Genomic DNA, 16,149 nt, shown 5'->3' with positions numbered 1-16,149 from the left:
GGCTGGGACACTGAACATCTCTTCATTTCCTTTTGTACTTGAAGCTCCTTGTAGAGGGCCTAGCCTGTCTACTAAACCTAGGGGCTTTGGTCCCATCCCACACAGAGCGGGCAGAGATTTACAAGGCCTAGGAGATGGAAGTTCAGGGCGCTTGTGGTCCTGTCCACCCTGCTGGCTGAGGCCCAGTGGGACGGCCTGCCCCAGGGGAGTGCAGGCTGGCGTGGGCAAGTGCCCAGTGCAGTCAGACAAACAACACACAGCTGTCCAGAACCTCCGAAGCACCGTTTATCCAGGTCCCATGGAGCCGAGTGTCCCCAACTGCCTGCCCCCAGTCCTCAGTGCCTGTGGCCTCAGACTGCTGTGGGGCCACAGACCCATGCTTGCCTAGCCAGACCATCCAGGTGGGAATGAACTGGCCTCAGACCCTCCTCCATCCCACACTCCCAGGGGCCTCATCAGTCCTGGCTATCTCAGCACCATGTTGAATAGCTTCCTTGCAATCTGCCTTGAATAAGCCCATCCCTAGAGCAACCCACCCACCTTGCACTCTGAACACATTATTCTACTGGCTATGGCTTCCAGAGAGTGGAGGGGCTCTCTCCTCTGTCCTCTGCTCCAGGGAATACCATCTTCCTAAAAGACCAGGGGGGAAAAGTTTTTCTCTCAACCCTGGGGCAGAGACAAGGGGAGGCTGGCTTGGAGAAAACACCCAGGAACGCCCATCTGCACCCTCCTTTCCCTTTCTTCTCCTTGCCCTCTTAGCAGCCGGGGTCAGATGTGACTCACCCAAGGTCACAGGCCCAGGACCCAGAGTCCTGACCCATCTAGGTGGTTGCTCTGGTTTTGACAGCCCAAACTAGTTCCAGGGCAGGGGACTGACTCCCAGCCTGTTTCTGCCCTTTCTCCAGGCATGGAGTGAGCTGGGAAGATTCTAGTTCTTGACTCCACTCTGTCCTGGACCCCTGGAACTTCCTCCCAGCACCCTCCACCGCTGGTGTCCTCAGGTCTCTCTGGCTCTGGGGACACTCAGACAGCACCAGGGCATGGGAGCAATGGGGCTGGGCCTAAGCAAGCCTGTCCCTGGCCTGATCAGTGTCCGGGCCCAGGCCAGGCCTCACACCCAGTACTGGCCATTTTTGAGGGCAGGGTTGGGTGTCCGGCAGAACTGCAGCAGCTCTGGGTCGGGATGTCCCCCTGGCGGGGACCCGTGGCCTGACACCGCGGTGAGCGGGATGGCCTGGCCCGGCTCCACCTTGCGGAAAGTCTCCGTGTCGCTGGCCAGGCCATTGCGGGGCTTGGCTGCCAGCACCTGGACGTTGTGCTTGCCTGTCTTGTTGCGTTTGCGGAGGTAGAAGAACAGGGGCAAGATGAGAGCCAGCAGCAGGAGGACCAGGCACACGGGGATGATGACGCTGAACATGTTAGCCTCGAGGAAGCCCAGAAAGCCAGCCCTGGCCACGGCGGGCACGGTGCTGGAGGTTCCTGGGCCTGGCTTGCCTGTGGGGGCACCACTCTCTGGCCTCCCTGCTTCTGTCCTTGCAGTCTGAGGGACACTGAGCAGGGTCACACTATAGCGCCGGGACGCATTGTAAGGCTCAGTGCCAAAATCCAGAGAGGCCACAGCAGGCGGGACACCCTTTGCCCATAGCTCCAGAGTGAGACTGTCGCCTGCAGCGCCGGGGGACCCACCTTCTGGCCTGCCCACCTCCAGCCCCAGCCTGCCTTCCTCAAGGTCCTGCTGTGTGAACTGCTCCACAAGCTGGCTGCCCCTGAGCTCCATCCTGGCCTGGGGCACACGGACTACACGGCCGTGCTGGGGTCCCGTCAGGAGCTGAAAACGGGGCACACTGCCTGTGCGGTTGGCCAACTCACCCGCGTCTAGGACAGTGGAGTCCAGGCGCAGGGTGGCACCCTGGGGCCATGGTCCACCTGCCCACACATGCAGCAGCGCCCTCACAGTGACGTTCACTGTGGCTGATGCATTGGCACCCCTGGCGAGTGCCAGGATGCTGAAGTGGTCACGGGAGGAAGAGAAGTTGGTGAAAACAAAGACCACTTCACCCTGGTCTACCTGGACCTGGCTGAAGGCTGCGGCTGGCTGCCCGCCCACCAGAAGATGCCCGTACCGGGGCCCCTGGGTGAGGCGGTATGTGGCGTCTGGCTCCTCCCGGTCAGAAACCACCTGGAGTTGCTGCCGGCTCAGGGAGGAGCGCCCTACAGCTTGCGGCACCTCTAGGGGTGCCCGTAGCTGTACCTCAATGGTGGACGGCAAGACGTCCACAGCCAGAGACATGGGTAGGGGTGGACTGGCTCCATCAGACACGCTCAGCTGGAAGATGCCGGCCACACTGCTCCCATTGGCCACAAAGGCTAGCCGCCCTGCATCCACATCGGCCTGCGTGAAGCGGCTCACAGGCCCTGCACTGGCCCCCGCCAGGCTCAGGAATCCATTGTGGGGTGCTTGCTGCACTTCATACTCGATCTCCCCGGGAGCCGAATCTGGGTCCACCACACTCAGCTGGGCCCGGGAGATGGAGGCACGGGAGCCTCGGGTGAGCTGGAGTGGGATGGAGGCCTGTGGCTGAGGTGGCCGCTCATTCACATCCCGCACCGTGATGGTGAAGGCCTCTGAGGTTTGGGGTCCTGCCAAGGAGGCCCCCGCCGGCCTCTGGAGGTGGGCACGGAAGCGGAAGCCATCTGGCTGGGTGCCACCACCACCGTGGGCATATACCAACTGTCCTGCAGCCAGCTCGGATTGCAGGAAGTGGGGCTGCCCAGCGTGGAGGGGCTCCTCGGACACCAGCAGCTGGCCCCTGGTGGGGAAGTGTGTGATCTGGAAAAGTACGTCATGCTCTGGGCGCTGGGATGATGGAATACTGGCCAGGAGGTTGGAAGCGTCGAGGGCAGCTCTGGTGATCTTGGCCCGCTGGCCTTCGGGGACCCAGAGACCTGGGGGTGGAACACAGGCTATGAAGGTCCAGTCCACTGAGGGAAGAGCCGTCGAAGGCAAGGTGTGCCTCCCCCCCTCAGACCAAGTACCCCAGGATGGGACTCAGAGTTCCCAGGAGGACAAGGACCACATATCCCCTCTGACCTCAAAGCCGCTTTACCCAGCCGTCCTCCCTATAACCTACCAGGTCCTGGGGGCGGACCTTGGCCCTGTGTCCCCTCCTCTCTGGGCCTCTCCCAGTGTCCCCCTAACTTTGCCAGCCTGTCATGCTGTTCACCTTTGTTCCTCCAGAGGCGGCTGGGGCGCTGGGGACAGGCAGCCTCGAAAGACACAGCCACAGCAAGAGTGGCAGCCACATCGGGGGCAGGGGGTGAGGCCAGCCGTAGCTCCAGGGCATCGTGGGCCTCCCAGAAGGGCTCGGAGGGCATTTTGTGCTCATAGAGAACATTCCCGGCATAGACCTGTGGGGAGACCCCATCGTTGGGACAAGAGGCAGTTCCAGCCTGTGCCCAGGCGTGCCCAGGAGCCGACTCCAGGCTGGCGCTGGCACTGGGCACTCCACCCACCCCCTGACCACTCCTCAGTGCCCGGCCTCACTCTAGGCTCTCCTGGTTGTGCCTGCCTCTAGGTCTGTAACCCTTGCTCTCCCTCAGTGGCTCAGTGGGTCACCACTAGGCAGCCCTGTGGCAGTGAGAGCTGGGCTCTGCAGACAGATGCCTGTCACATCCGGGCTCTGCCGCCTTGGGCAAATCTCCTCACTGAGCCTCTGGGGAAAGCAGTACTTCACCTGTGCTTCTCTTGCCTGCTGAAGACAACACTTCTACCATTTCCTTTCTTTCTCCACTGGCATCAATTCCCCCACATGGACCGTTCCCATCATTATGAAACCATACTATCCTTTCTCCCACCTTAAAGAAAAAACTCTTGACTTCAGTTTTCCCACCAACATTTGCCACGCCTTCTTACTGTTCTTTGTAGCAAAACTCCAAAAAGAATAGCCCACACTCCCCCTCGTGCTGTCGGAAGCGCACTCCACCTAGGCTTTGCCAGGGGTACCAATGACTTCTGCGTTGTTGGATCCGATGGTCAGTTCTCAGGACACGTCTTACCTGCTCAGCAGTGTTTGTCACATGTGAGCATCCCTTCCTCTAAGGCCCCCTTGCTTCCAGGATGGCCCGCTGTCTTAGGTTTCTTCCTACCTCACAGACTCCCTTCTTGGTACCTTCTCTTCTCCCTTGTCTATGGCTTGGCCTTGAGACTTTTCTCCATCCATGGGTATGCCCCACGCACTCTCGTTCAGTCCTCAGTGCCAGCTATGTGGATGACCCCCTTACTTGTATCTCCTGCTTGGACTGCTCTCTCCTGAACCCCAGCCTCTCACATTCACCTACTTCCGGGGCAGTTCCGCGTGTGTCTCACACTGCGCATGCGCAGTGAGGACTGCAGCCCTGCACGCCTCTCGTCCCCCCACTGCAGAGTACAGTAGCTCTGTACCCTCCAGTGGCTCAGGCCGAACTCTGGCATCATCCCTAACTCCCCTCCTCCGCCCACACCTCATCATCTCTGGCTTGGATTACTGCAATAACCTAACTGTGGCCCAGCTTTGGCCCCTGCTCCCCTCCCCCACAGTTTGTTCTTAACACAAAGCCAGAGTGAGCTTTTAAAAAGTAAGGTTAGGGCCGGCCCAGTGGCGCATTGGTTAAGAACTGGCTTGGGATGCCAGAGGGCCCGGGTTCGGATCCCACATATGAGGGCCAGTCACACTGCCCTCCACAGCTAAGATGCTAAACAACAGCTCAACCTGGAGCTGGGCTGCTGTGGGTCTCCTGCGACGGCATAGGCTGCAGCCCCTGTGGCAGTGGGTTGCCATGGGCTACCATATGTAGCCAGCAGCCAGCGTGAGCGGCCAGCAGCCGCAGTGAGCGGCCATCCAGAAGCCGGCGACTGATCTGCCTTGCCCAGGAAGAGCTCAATGATGGTGCCAACTTGGGCCAATGAGGCAATGTCCTTCACAACTAGACTAAGGAACGGAACGACGGCAACTTGTCTGTTCCCCTTCCCCTGATTCCCCAGCCCTGTTCCCATCCCCTCAATTCCCCAATAAAAAAAAAATTAAAATAAATAAATAAATAAATAAAACCTACAATATAAAAAAAACAAAAAAGTAAGGTTATGTTACTTTTGCTCAGGTAGTGCAATACCCCACCATTTGACCACAGAGACCCCATTGTGACCCCGCTACCCCTGCAACCTCATCTCCCACCACGCCCCCTCAGCAACCCCGGTGGAGCTAGGGCTATCTGCACATTAAACCCCGTGCACAGCCTTCACTTCCATAAAGAAACGAACTCTTCCCCCTTCTGATCCAAATATATCCTCTTGGCTTATCTTTTGTTTTCCCCTTTTAGGAGACACAGAACTATTTTCCTTCTCTCACAAAAACAGGACTTATGCAATCTCAAGATGGAACCTGGCTGGTGTGGGAGACTGGTGAACTGGGGAGCGCTGCCTGTTCCAAGGGGAGCACAGATCAGTCAAAGGGGGTGGTAGCTTCTCAGCTGATTGCTGAAGGAGGGAACACAGGCCTTTTCAGAAACTAGAAATCAGATTTTTTGGTGACCATTAATTAAAGGTGTATGCTAACCACTAATTTAAAAATATTAAATGCATTGTGCAGGCCAGATAAAAACACATCTGGGGGCCAGATGTGGCCTGCAAGGGCTGCCGGCTATAACCTTTGGCCCAGGCTGAAGGGGGAGCAGGAAGGAAAGGGAGACCTCTGGGAGTAAGGATGGGAGGCAGGGTGCCTGGGTATAGGAGCATCTGTGGGTGGGATGGATCTGGCTGAGGGTGGGGCAAATCGCAGGCAAGGTGGGGAAGACTCTCTGAGCTCTGGGAGCAGTGTCTTCTGGTGAAAAAAGTCTTGGACTAACAGTCAGAAGGTATAGTCCTGGCTTTGCCTCATACTAGCCATGTGCTGTGAATAAAGCCATCTGACCTCTGTGAGCCTGTTTCATTATCTGCAAAACAGGGTCAGTTGTTCCCTGCCCCATCCAGCTCAGAGTATTGTGGGGCAGTGGTGATGTCAGACATCACCCAGGCCTGCCCTGCCCACTTCTCCAAGGGGGATGGGTCACTGCTATGCGGCCTTCTCCCAACTACCCTGTGTGGCTCTGCTAGCCTGCTCCCTGGTGGCCATTCAATCTGATCCTTCAGATTGCTGGGGTGTGGGGGAAGCATTGTAGGGTGGGGGAGGGGCTCTGAAGGCCTGGTCCCATTCCCTCCCCCTTCCTGGGCATCCAATGACAAAGGCTCCCTGGGACTCAGGGTGCACAGCTGCGGCAGCCACCAGCCTGCTGAATATTTCATTGTACAGAGTGGGCAGGAAGAGGGCCATAGCAGAGGCTAGAGCTCCCGGAGAACAGAGAACCCAGGCCTCGAGGAGAACCCAGGCCTAGAGATATGGATGTGAGACACCCAAGGAACTTCTTCCCACCCCTGTTAAAGCCACCTTCTTTCCTGAGGCCTGAAAGCTCCCCACCTGCTCTGCTTTCGGGGAGAACCAAGGCTGCTCTGCTAACTCTTGTACTTAGGAGAGGTGCTAAGTGCTGGCTGCTGGCACTGGCACAGTTAGCCAGCAGCCTTGCAGTCTGAGTGTTTACTGGTGGCCTCTGGTGTGCTCTGGGACAGCTCAGCCCTGAAGCTGCTGTGATGGACAGATGGTAGCTTCATTCCCAGCTCGACCTACTCTGCTGCCTTCTGTCCACTTACATGCTCCCAGGACCCACTCTGCTTGCTGGCCCCTGACCTGAGCCCCAGGCTCACACCTCTGGCCACAGGCTCAACAGTTGCCTTCATCTCAGACTCCATCCCCCTAACCAACCACTTGTTCCTCACCAGCCACTGGGATATACCAGCATCCCCCATAAAGTGTACCCAATTGCAGCTTCCTTCTGGAAGCCAAGGCCCAGGACCTGATTCCTGCTCTGGGCCCCTGTCATCCTGACCTCCTGCATCTTTCTCCCTCACCATGAAACACTATGCCCTGTTTGCCCTACCAGCCTGGCAAGGCATGCATGGCCTAGACCATGGGGACTCAGGGGGTGTCTGCTGCCAATGATGCTGGAGCTGGTGCCCATGACCATATGTATGTCCATGGCAGAGTGGGCCACCTGAGGCTGTAATCTGAGCTGGGGCTGTAGAGAGTTGGGCCCTTACCTCAGCCTGAGTGAAGTTCACCAGGGCCTCCCCAGTGTTGCTCTGCTGGGCATGGAACAATCGGCCAAGCTGAGGGCCCCGCAACACCTGGTAGAGCAGGTGGTGGGGGTCGGTGCCTGTGCTGGAGCTGGCTCTCAGGTTCTGGCTGCTGAGTGGCTGGATGGACCCTGCGAGAGGCAAAACAGGCCTATCAGCCTTTGACCAGAAGCCAGGACAAGGCCTGTGAGTACTGGAGAGGCAGCCTGACCCTGGTGTGTCACCCACTCTCGGCAAACCCACCTGGGCAGACAGTCAGCGTCTGGCTGCCCTCCAGTGAGAGAAGCAGCTGCTTCTGGGCCATCACACGGAAGAAGTGTCCAGGGGAAGTGTGCTTGCCATCAGAGACATTGAAATGGAAGCCTCCGTCCAGGGCTCCTGAGGAAGGGTGAAGGTGGGTCTCACTGGTCCATGCTGGTGCCCCATTCTCAGGGTGTCCCCACCTCTTAGCACTCACCTCTGTGTGAGAACAACACGAGCCTGTCATCCAGCTGGGCCTGTGTGAAGCTGTGGGCCTCAGTGTCCCGCGCCGCCTGCAGCACCACCCGTCCATTGCTGGGCTGCTCGATGGTGTAGACCAGGTCCTCGGGCTCTGAGTCGCTGTCTGTGCTCCTAAGGGCTGCTGTAGGGATGGGCACAGTGGCCCCCTCCCACATCTGGGGACACAGGCCTATGAAGGTTCTGTTCCCAATGGCATCGAGGTCTGTGCCATTCTGGGCTCCCCTGCACAAAGGGCTCCACCCCATTCACCTTTCCCTGTTACCCTAGGGCCCCCATGCCCAGGCTCTCTGCTCCCATCTGCCTTAATCCTGACTGTCCCTCAAGGATGGCTCATGTCTCCCTACCTCAGGAAGGTCCCAGCTATTACCCTCACAGGCTTCTCACCCCTCAGACATCTGACAGACAGCACTACTTAATCTTCTTCTGCCTCATGGGCAGGGCAGACCCTCAATAGTTAGTCTGGGCAGGGACTGGGCACACTATGGGAATGGTGACTTTTGTCTGCCCAAGATACTTAGAAATAGGTTCCCTTTCCAGATGAGGTAGGGCGTGGGAGGCAGGGACAGCTGGAGAGGCTGATGGCTGGCCACCATCCTGTAGCACTGAAGCAGCACTGGGATGAGGGCAGTCACAAGCCCCAAGTGGGTGGGTGAGGGGTGCCTGGGTGTGGGTAGCCCTTCCCCATGCTCAGAGTGAAGGGGAACCCCCTCAGGCCTCCCACCTGCCAGCAGGACAGGGTTCTGCTTCCAGAGTCCTGTTAGATGCTATGCTGGGCCAGCAACTTGTGAGCAGTATTGGAGGGGGGAATCCCATACCTGGAGAACTGGGCCCTCTGGGATTCCTGGGCCACCTCCCCACCCCCAACCCAGCATAGCTCTAGTAGGCTCCTGGCACAAACACATAACAGCACCACCTGGTGGCTGAGCTGCCACACAGCACCGCCTGCCTGCACTTCTGAGCAGCCCTTTTGCAGGCCTCCCCACCACCAGGCTGCTCCCCACATGCATATACCTATACCACATCCTATACCACATCCTATACCACAAAAATGCCCAGTGCTCATGTCACGGACAGCCTGTAGCCCTCCTTTGAAGCCTTCCATGGATCCTGCTGACCCGGAGCCCACACCCTAGAAGTCAGCATTCAAGGCCCTGCCCATTCACCACCTTGCCGGGCGGCCTGGTCAAGCCATGCCCTTCCTGTTCCACTAGTAACTCCCTTCGTGGCTGTGGAGAAGTTCTGTCACCTTTCTGGGCCTCAACTTCTACCTCTGCTGAATGGGGGCACCATGGCTGTGCGGTGGTGTAAGGCACAGGGGCTTGGGAGCCAAGGTGTGGCCTTGGCTTGCTAGGGGTGGAAACAGGAAGCTTCATGGCCCCCACCTGGAGTTCACCCTTAAGGGCTTGAAAGAACTTTCTTCAGGAGTTCTGGTCCTGAGCCATAGAAAAAGCCTCCTGCTGTGGGTGAGTCCAGGGCCAAGCGTGGCCATTCACAAGGCTTGCTACTGCACTTGTGAGTGTCCAAGAACACTGCCACCTGCCTCACGCCTGTGTTCTATTTTCAGTGCAATAGCTCCTTTCTCTTCCCAGCAACCTAGTGAGGCATGTGGCAGTGTCTCTTTTTAATTAGGGAGGAGGAAAGTGGGGCTCAGATAGGGGGAAGCTGTGTGCTGGGCCTCTCTCCAGGAGGGATGGTGGGAGGAGTCCTAGCATGCTCTTACCTGCAGGCCTGTGTTTGTGGTGAGGATGGGCGGTTGGTCGTTGACAGGCAGGATGGTGACGGCCACGGTCACAGGTTGGCTCTGGCGGTCCATCTCGGAGGCATTAGCCACTAGAACGAAGCTGTCTGTCTGTATCTTGCTTCCGTCATGTACATAGCGGATCAGCTGTTGCTCCACCTGCAGGCAGGTCCAGGGCTGGGGGGTCAGGTCCAGCAAGCACCCTGTGCCCTGCCCTTGGGTGCAGGAGGAGACCGAGTCCCTCAGGGCTTCAGGTTCTGCGGGTGGGGACAGCCCTTTCTCACAGAGTGAAGGAGTGAAGGACATGAGGACAGTCATTTCTATCTGTCCAGTGAGGAAGGAGTGAGCTCAGGCATCTAAGGCAGAGGTGCTCCAGAAAGGTGAGCTCTCTGCCTCCTCTCTGCACATACCCCCACACTGGGTGTCCCTAGGGCCCCCTCTTGGACCCCAGAACGGGGCTACACCCCTGGGGCCTCCCTGACAGCATACCTCTCTCCAGGAGAAGGTGCTGAGGGTCACACCTTGAGGGCCTCGCTCTCTCCGCAGGGCCCCATGCTGGGGAGGCTCCAGCACCTGCAAGTCGAGGCCTGGCAGTGTAGGGAAGTAGGGCCCAGCGATGCGGAGCAGTGGTGGGGCCAGAGTGTGGGTGCCGCCCTTGGGGATGCTGAAGTTTTGCGCCTGCAGTGGGATGGCAGCAGGCAGCACCTCCAGCTCCATGCGGATGCCCTTGAGGGGAGTGCCCAGGCCTGAGGCCACATCCAGGGAGAAGGCATCACTCCAGGCCTCAGGGTGGGAGTGCAGGTACAGGACCCGGCCTGCACCCACCGCCTCCTGGGAGAAGCTCTGCACAGGCTCCAGGCTGGTCGGCTCAGCTGCAGTGGCGCCGTGGGACAACATCACCAGGTAGCCGGCACTCGGTGGGGTCTTCACTGAGAACACAATGTCTGTGGCGGGCACTCCCTCCTGGGCTGCCTGGTTAATAGAGGGTCACAGGGACTCATAAGAGGTACACAGGGAGGTCGTGGTTGCCTGAGACACACTCCCTGAGATGCACACAATCACACATCCTCAGATTCAGTGACACAAAACATACAATGCCACCACACACTGACGTGTGGACAGAGACACATAATTGTCCCACACGTGTACACACACACACACACACACACACACACACACACACACACAGAACCCCTGCCCTCACTATTGCCACTCCTTACCACCAGAGGGTGCCCCATCCCTCTTAAAACACAGACTGACATTAGGCTTCCAGAGCTTGCAGACCCTGGTTCAGACAAAGGGTTGCTGGGTGCTCTGTCACCTGATTGTCCAGCCCCAAAAGGCTACACAGCATTCCCGAATGCACATTCCTGATTCTGTACCTTCGCCTGGAATACTGTTCCCCCATCTCCTTCTATTGAAACCCCAGATTCTTCAAAGCCTGGCTCAAAAGCTGCCTCTTCCAGGGCAAAGACATACTGATGCCAGACATGTTCAGTCACATTCTGCCCAAAAGTCCACAAGGGGCTCAGAAATTGGCAGTGTAGGGGAATAAGGCCCAGAGAGGGCAAGGGACTGGCCTAAGGTCACACAGCAAGTCAGTGGGGCTGCTGGATGGTCTGTGGTTGCTCTGAGATTCCTGGTGGTCAGCAGCCTTCTCCAGACCATGAGTCCTGGTCTGAGGTCTGTGAAAAGAGCTGAAAACATGGGAACCTGGGGGACAGCCAAGCCTGTCTGCAAGGCCTGTAGTTCTCAAAGTTTGTGCCCATGGAAACCCAGGAGAGAACTTATTGTTACTAGAATACAGATTCTTGGGCTTGGCTTCCGATATTCTGTAGCCCGGTGGAGCCCAGGAATCTGTGTGGTTAGCCACAGCATGAACACATGTGCACATGGCATGTGAGGCACACACAATGCAAAGGCAGCTGCATGTACAGCATCTCCCAGGAATCCCCAGGCACACAACATGCACGTGTACAGGAGCACGCCCAAGGCATGTGCACACACCCAAGCTGAGAGCCACCACAGGCACACCCGAAACACCCATGCACGCACAGCCAGAAGGCTGGATGGAGGGGCCCCTTTACCCTGCCCACAGCCCTGCTCATCTCCCCAGCCCTTTACCTCTAGCTGGTCCCTTCTGATCTCAGCTGCCTCCCCCTGGAAAACATAGATCTTCTTGTGTTGGACCAGGTGCAATGGGGCCAGTGGTGCCTCTAGGGCAATGGTTACTTGTAAGGTGGCATCCGTATGCATAGGCCCTGCCTCCACAGAGAAGGTCAGGGTGTCATGGGGGCTGAGGCTGCCGTTGTGGCTGTAGAGAATGGTCCCGTCCAGCAGATCCTGCTGAATGAAGGCTGTGGCTGGCTGGCCGGCCCGGAGCAGCTGCCCCCAGCGTGGGCCGGCTGTGACATGGTAATGGACCTCATCCCCGCTGCGGATGTCCAGGTTGGTGTCTAGGTGCAGCACAGCTGTGTCGATGGTGCCCTGGCCTCCTTGGGGGACCACGAGGCTAGAGCCATTGGCCACACGGAGAAAGGGCTCCGAGGCCTGTACTTCAAGCAGCGCAGTGGCCTGGTGCTGCCCATCAGACACCTGCAGCTGGATCCAGCCACGGTCAGCTCCCGAGTGCACGAACAGGACTCGTTTCTTCCTGAGGTCCTCTTGGGTGAAACGGTAGATGGGCCGCGTGGGCTCGTCCACAGACACGATACTGCCAAAGAGGAGGTCCTTGCGGGTCAGCACCAGCTGGGGATCAGCAAAGCCCGAGTCGGCATCACTAAAGGCCACATCATCTGTAGTGAGCAGCCGCCGCCCATCCCGGGCCACATGGAAGACTCGGCTGATGGTCTGCACCGGGGCGTGGTCGTTCACGGGCTGGATGGCCACTCGGAAGACGCCCCGTACCTCCTCCCAGGCCATGCCACCGCTGCCCTCGCCCTGGCGGATAGCCACAAATGGAATGTCATCCTCTGTGGTCTCAGAGTCATCATGCTGGTACACCAGCCGGCTGTGCAACAGGTCTTCATTGGTGAAGGATGTCACCGTGGTGGTCTTGTCCTGTGACCCCCGCCATGCCAACCTCCCATGGCGGGGCCGCTCCATGACCTCATAGAGATAGCTGGCACTGTTGAGACTCTTGACGAAGAGGTGATCAGCGGAGAGGATGGCCTCACCACCCTCGGGCACCAAGAGGAGGACATTGGTGAGGACGGGAGCATCTGGGTCACCACTGATGTGGATGTGGAAGGTGTAGAGCGGGGAGAAGTGTGGCGGAGCTGTGACACGGAAATGGAAGACATCCTCGACCGCCTCTGAGGCACGTGCGGTGGCCCCATAGGTCACCCGACCAGCCTGCAGGTCATCCTGGGTGAAGCCCTGACCGTCTGACAGCCTCGTGCCCTGGAGCCGAAGATTGCCCTTCCTGGGGGCCTGAACCACCTCGTAGTAGAAAGTGGTGGGGCTCGGGTCTGCCTCTTCCAGGGTGGCCTCCAGGTGGGCTGTGGTGAGGGCCTCCTGCTGGGTGTTCTGAGTGTGAAGGGGCTCTAGCCGCAGCAGCCTCACAGTGGCTCTCTGGGCTGTCACTGGGAAGGACAGGTTGCTCAGGGTCTCCTGGCCCACCTGCACCTCCAGGACCAGCTTCTCTACTGTATCCTCGGCACGGTACTCCACGTCGGTGCTCAAGTACCTCACGCGGCCCTGCTTCACGTCCTGCTGGTGGAAGGCCTGCGTGGCCTGCCACTCGGCACCCTCTGTCCCGCCTGCCCCCTGTTTCTGTAGCTCCCCGAACTTCAGGGCCCCCGTGGCTCGAAATAGCACACTGACGTCCTGCCCCACCGCGTTTGTCTCCACCGACAGGTTGGCGGGCAAGACCAGGACAGCGGAGCCCTGGGCCAGGTGCAGCCCTGTGTTGTGGCGGACCCGAATGGCTGGCCGGACAGCCACCACCTTCAGTGTGCTCGGGGGGCTGGCCTGCAGCCCGTCACTGACCCGGAACATGAGGTCCTGGGCGGGACCGTCGTGGTGGACATAGACGAGGTTGCCTGCCTCCAGCTCCCGGCAGGAGAATTCTGTCACTGGTTCCCCAGGGTGGTCTCGGTGCTCCACGGGGCGGCTGGCTGGGGGCCCGAGCAGCTGGAAGGTGAGGCCCTCACAGGTGGAGTCAGGGTCGTAGACCTGGAAAACTTCAGGTCCCAGTGGCTTCTGCGTGTGTTCCAGGATCACCATGAGGCTGCCATGTGGGAAGATGACGTGGGGCGGGTCATTGACAGGGTTTACCTGGATCGGCAGAACGTAAGTTTGGCCCCTCCGAAGGCAGGAGGGCACAGGCCCCCGAGCCGTCACCGACACCTCCAGCACCAGCTGGTCAGAGGTGTCCTCGGAGCCATCGTGGACGAAACGGGCCCTGCGGTTCACCACGTCCAGGAGGGTGAACATTTGCCGAGCCTGCGCGCCCGGGATGTCCAGCTCCAGCTGGCCGTGGCGTGGCCCGCGGCTCACACTGAATAACACCTGGGATTTGCGCAGCTCTGCCTCACTCAGGTCCAGTGTGGGCTGCACATGCCGCCACTCAAGCCAGGCTGTGCCACCCTCGGCCACCACCAGAGGGCTGATGGTCAGCAGTTGGGTGAAATTGGCAAAGACAGGAGGCAGCCCTGGTTCAGGCACGCAGGGCTCAGGCAGCTCCATGGCAGGCCACACCTCAGGTGCCAGAGTGGACAAAGCTTCATAGGGGCCATAGGCGTCCTCTTCATACTCGTCTTCTTCAGACCCGCAGCCGGCCGCCATGTTTCGAGTCAGCAAGGCTTCCCGGAGCCCCAGCCTCTGGCCATTGATGCTGAGGTCCTCCATGCAGCCCAGCAGGGAGACAGTGATGGCCTCCGGTGCCAGGCCCAGGCGGTGCTCTTGCAGGTGGCGAGCGGCCTCTGCGTCCAGCCCCCCGAGGAGGAGACTGCCACGTGGCTCCAGGTAGCTGAGGACTCCACGGTGGGAAGTACGTGTTGGGTACTGGTCCACAGAAATTTCCAGCCGGTGAGCATCCATGTGGACACTGACCTCGTGGGGCTGCCCATCGGCCACAGGCACACTGTTGTGCAGCAGCACGGTGCCCTGGCCCTTCTCCACCACAGCCCGCAGGTGCCCCTCGAATATGTCCACATAGATGAAGTCCCCATGCCGGCCCCCTGCCTGGAAGGCCAGAGGCGCCTGCTGGCTCCGCGTGGTGAGTGTAAACTCCAGGGTGCCTTCACCCTGAGTACTCCAGGCAGGGAAGGCAGCCAGCGAGTGGGGCCCGGAGAAGCCCAGGGCCACATCGTCACCAGCAGAAAACTCTTCAGCACAGCCCTCATGCACATCCGGGGTCAGTGGCTGGAGGAGGCTGCGGCCATTGAGGGTGGCTGCATGGAGGCATCCCCTCAGGGGTTGGCTGGTTCCCCTCAAGTAGGGCAGGCCCAGGCTCCCAGTGCCCCCCAAGAAGAGCCCATAGGGCACCTCCAGGGAGCTCCCTGAGACTGGGGCTGAGGCGTTGAGGAATCCATCCACAGACAACAAGGCCCAGCCATCTGACACTGCCAGACGCACAGTGTGGGGGGCAGAGTCGCTCAGCAGTGTCTCTGCGGGGGTCTGCAGTCTCAGCTCCTCCTGGCCGAGGACAAGTCTGACCTGAGGAGAGATGGGGGAGGGAGTGGGGATGGGGCACTGTGAATCTATCACTTCTGCTGGAAAAGCACAGTTGGTTCCCAGTCACACTTGGGTCCCCAAAGCCGAGAGCCTAGGACAAGGACTTCTCATGCAACCCCTTTCTCTTTCCTGCCATCTCTTTACTCATCCTTCAGACACTCACCAAAGTGATCTCCATGAGGCCTGGATGGGCTCTGGGCCCTGGTACGAGTTAGATGTTGTCCCTGCCCACAAAGAACTGACATCTACAAGATGTTCTCCTAGACATTCAACTCGGGATTTTTTATTCTGCCCCCGTTTCCTTGGATGAGAGGTGCCAGAAAAATCACCCTGGGATACAGCAGATTCTACCCTGGGAATCACGGGTTACTCCTAGGAACTCCTTGCCGAGGGTCCTGAGTAGGGCAAACACCAGGATCACCAAGGCAGCCAGGCTCACTGTTCAGGGACAGGGAGCCCAGTCAGAGGCTCTGTGCTGTGAAGGTTTAGTGAGAAAAGCTCCCTGACCTGGATTGAGGTGAGATCCTTGGGGAGAGAAGAGGCACATGGTTATGTCACCAGGACACTGACCCCAGAACTGGCTCTGGTGCAGCGCTCCTACAACCAGATGGCAGAGTTGGGGAACTGAAAGAGCAGAGCACTAAGGACTGTGACCTTGGGAGTCCAAGTACAGAGCACCTCTGTAGGGGCGTGGCCTCCTTGTACCTGGCAGAGAGGGAGAGCATCAGGAGCAGGTTGTACCAGGCTGTGTTCAACAGTGACACCTTGTGGCAGTGAGAAGCAATGGCTGCGGCAAATGGACTGATGGATGACCAAGCCACGGTCCTCTCCCCAGTGGGGTGTGGAAGCAGATGTCTCTCCCAAATTTGGACTAAGACCTTGGCTTCTCAAACTCTTCATGATTAGGGGGAAGCCTCAAGAGAGAGCCAGAGGACTCTTTGCTAATAAAGTTTGGTGGCTTGAAGGATGAAATGGAAAAATGAAAAAGCTGTGGCAGTACAGTTGTTACCATCATCAACAGACATGA

At 58.7% G+C, this 16,149-nt stretch overlaps 1 protein-coding gene across 1 annotated transcript in view; it reads right to left on the bottom strand.

Moving 5' to 3' along the window:
* CSPG4 (chondroitin sulfate proteoglycan 4) overlaps positions 1-16,149 on the bottom strand; it is a 36,724-nt gene continuing 20,575 nt past the window's right edge. Inside the window, exons 3-10 of the mRNA XM_019625468.1 lie at positions 11,568-15,104; positions 9,933-10,415; positions 9,426-9,602; positions 7,662-7,860; positions 7,448-7,582; positions 7,169-7,335; positions 3,228-3,411; positions 1-2,949 (exon numbers count right to left, since the gene is read on the bottom strand). Coding sequence (XP_019481013.1) covers positions 1,115-2,949; positions 3,228-3,411; positions 7,169-7,335; positions 7,448-7,582; positions 7,662-7,860; positions 9,426-9,602; positions 9,933-10,415; positions 11,568-15,104 — 6,717 coding nt within the window. The 3' untranslated portion in view covers positions 1-1,114. The remainder of the gene's footprint in view (positions 2,950-3,227; positions 3,412-7,168; positions 7,336-7,447; positions 7,583-7,661; positions 7,861-9,425; positions 9,603-9,932; positions 10,416-11,567; positions 15,105-16,149) is intronic.

Source organism: Hipposideros armiger, unplaced genomic scaffold (assembly GCF_001890085.2).
Source record: "Hipposideros armiger isolate ML-2016 unplaced genomic scaffold, ASM189008v1 scaffold_628, whole genome shotgun sequence".
Lineage (NCBI taxonomy): Eukaryota > Metazoa > Chordata > Mammalia > Chiroptera > Hipposideridae > Hipposideros > Hipposideros armiger.
Note: the sequence above shows the minus strand (reverse complement) of the source record. Positions and strands in the feature narration are given on the sequence as shown.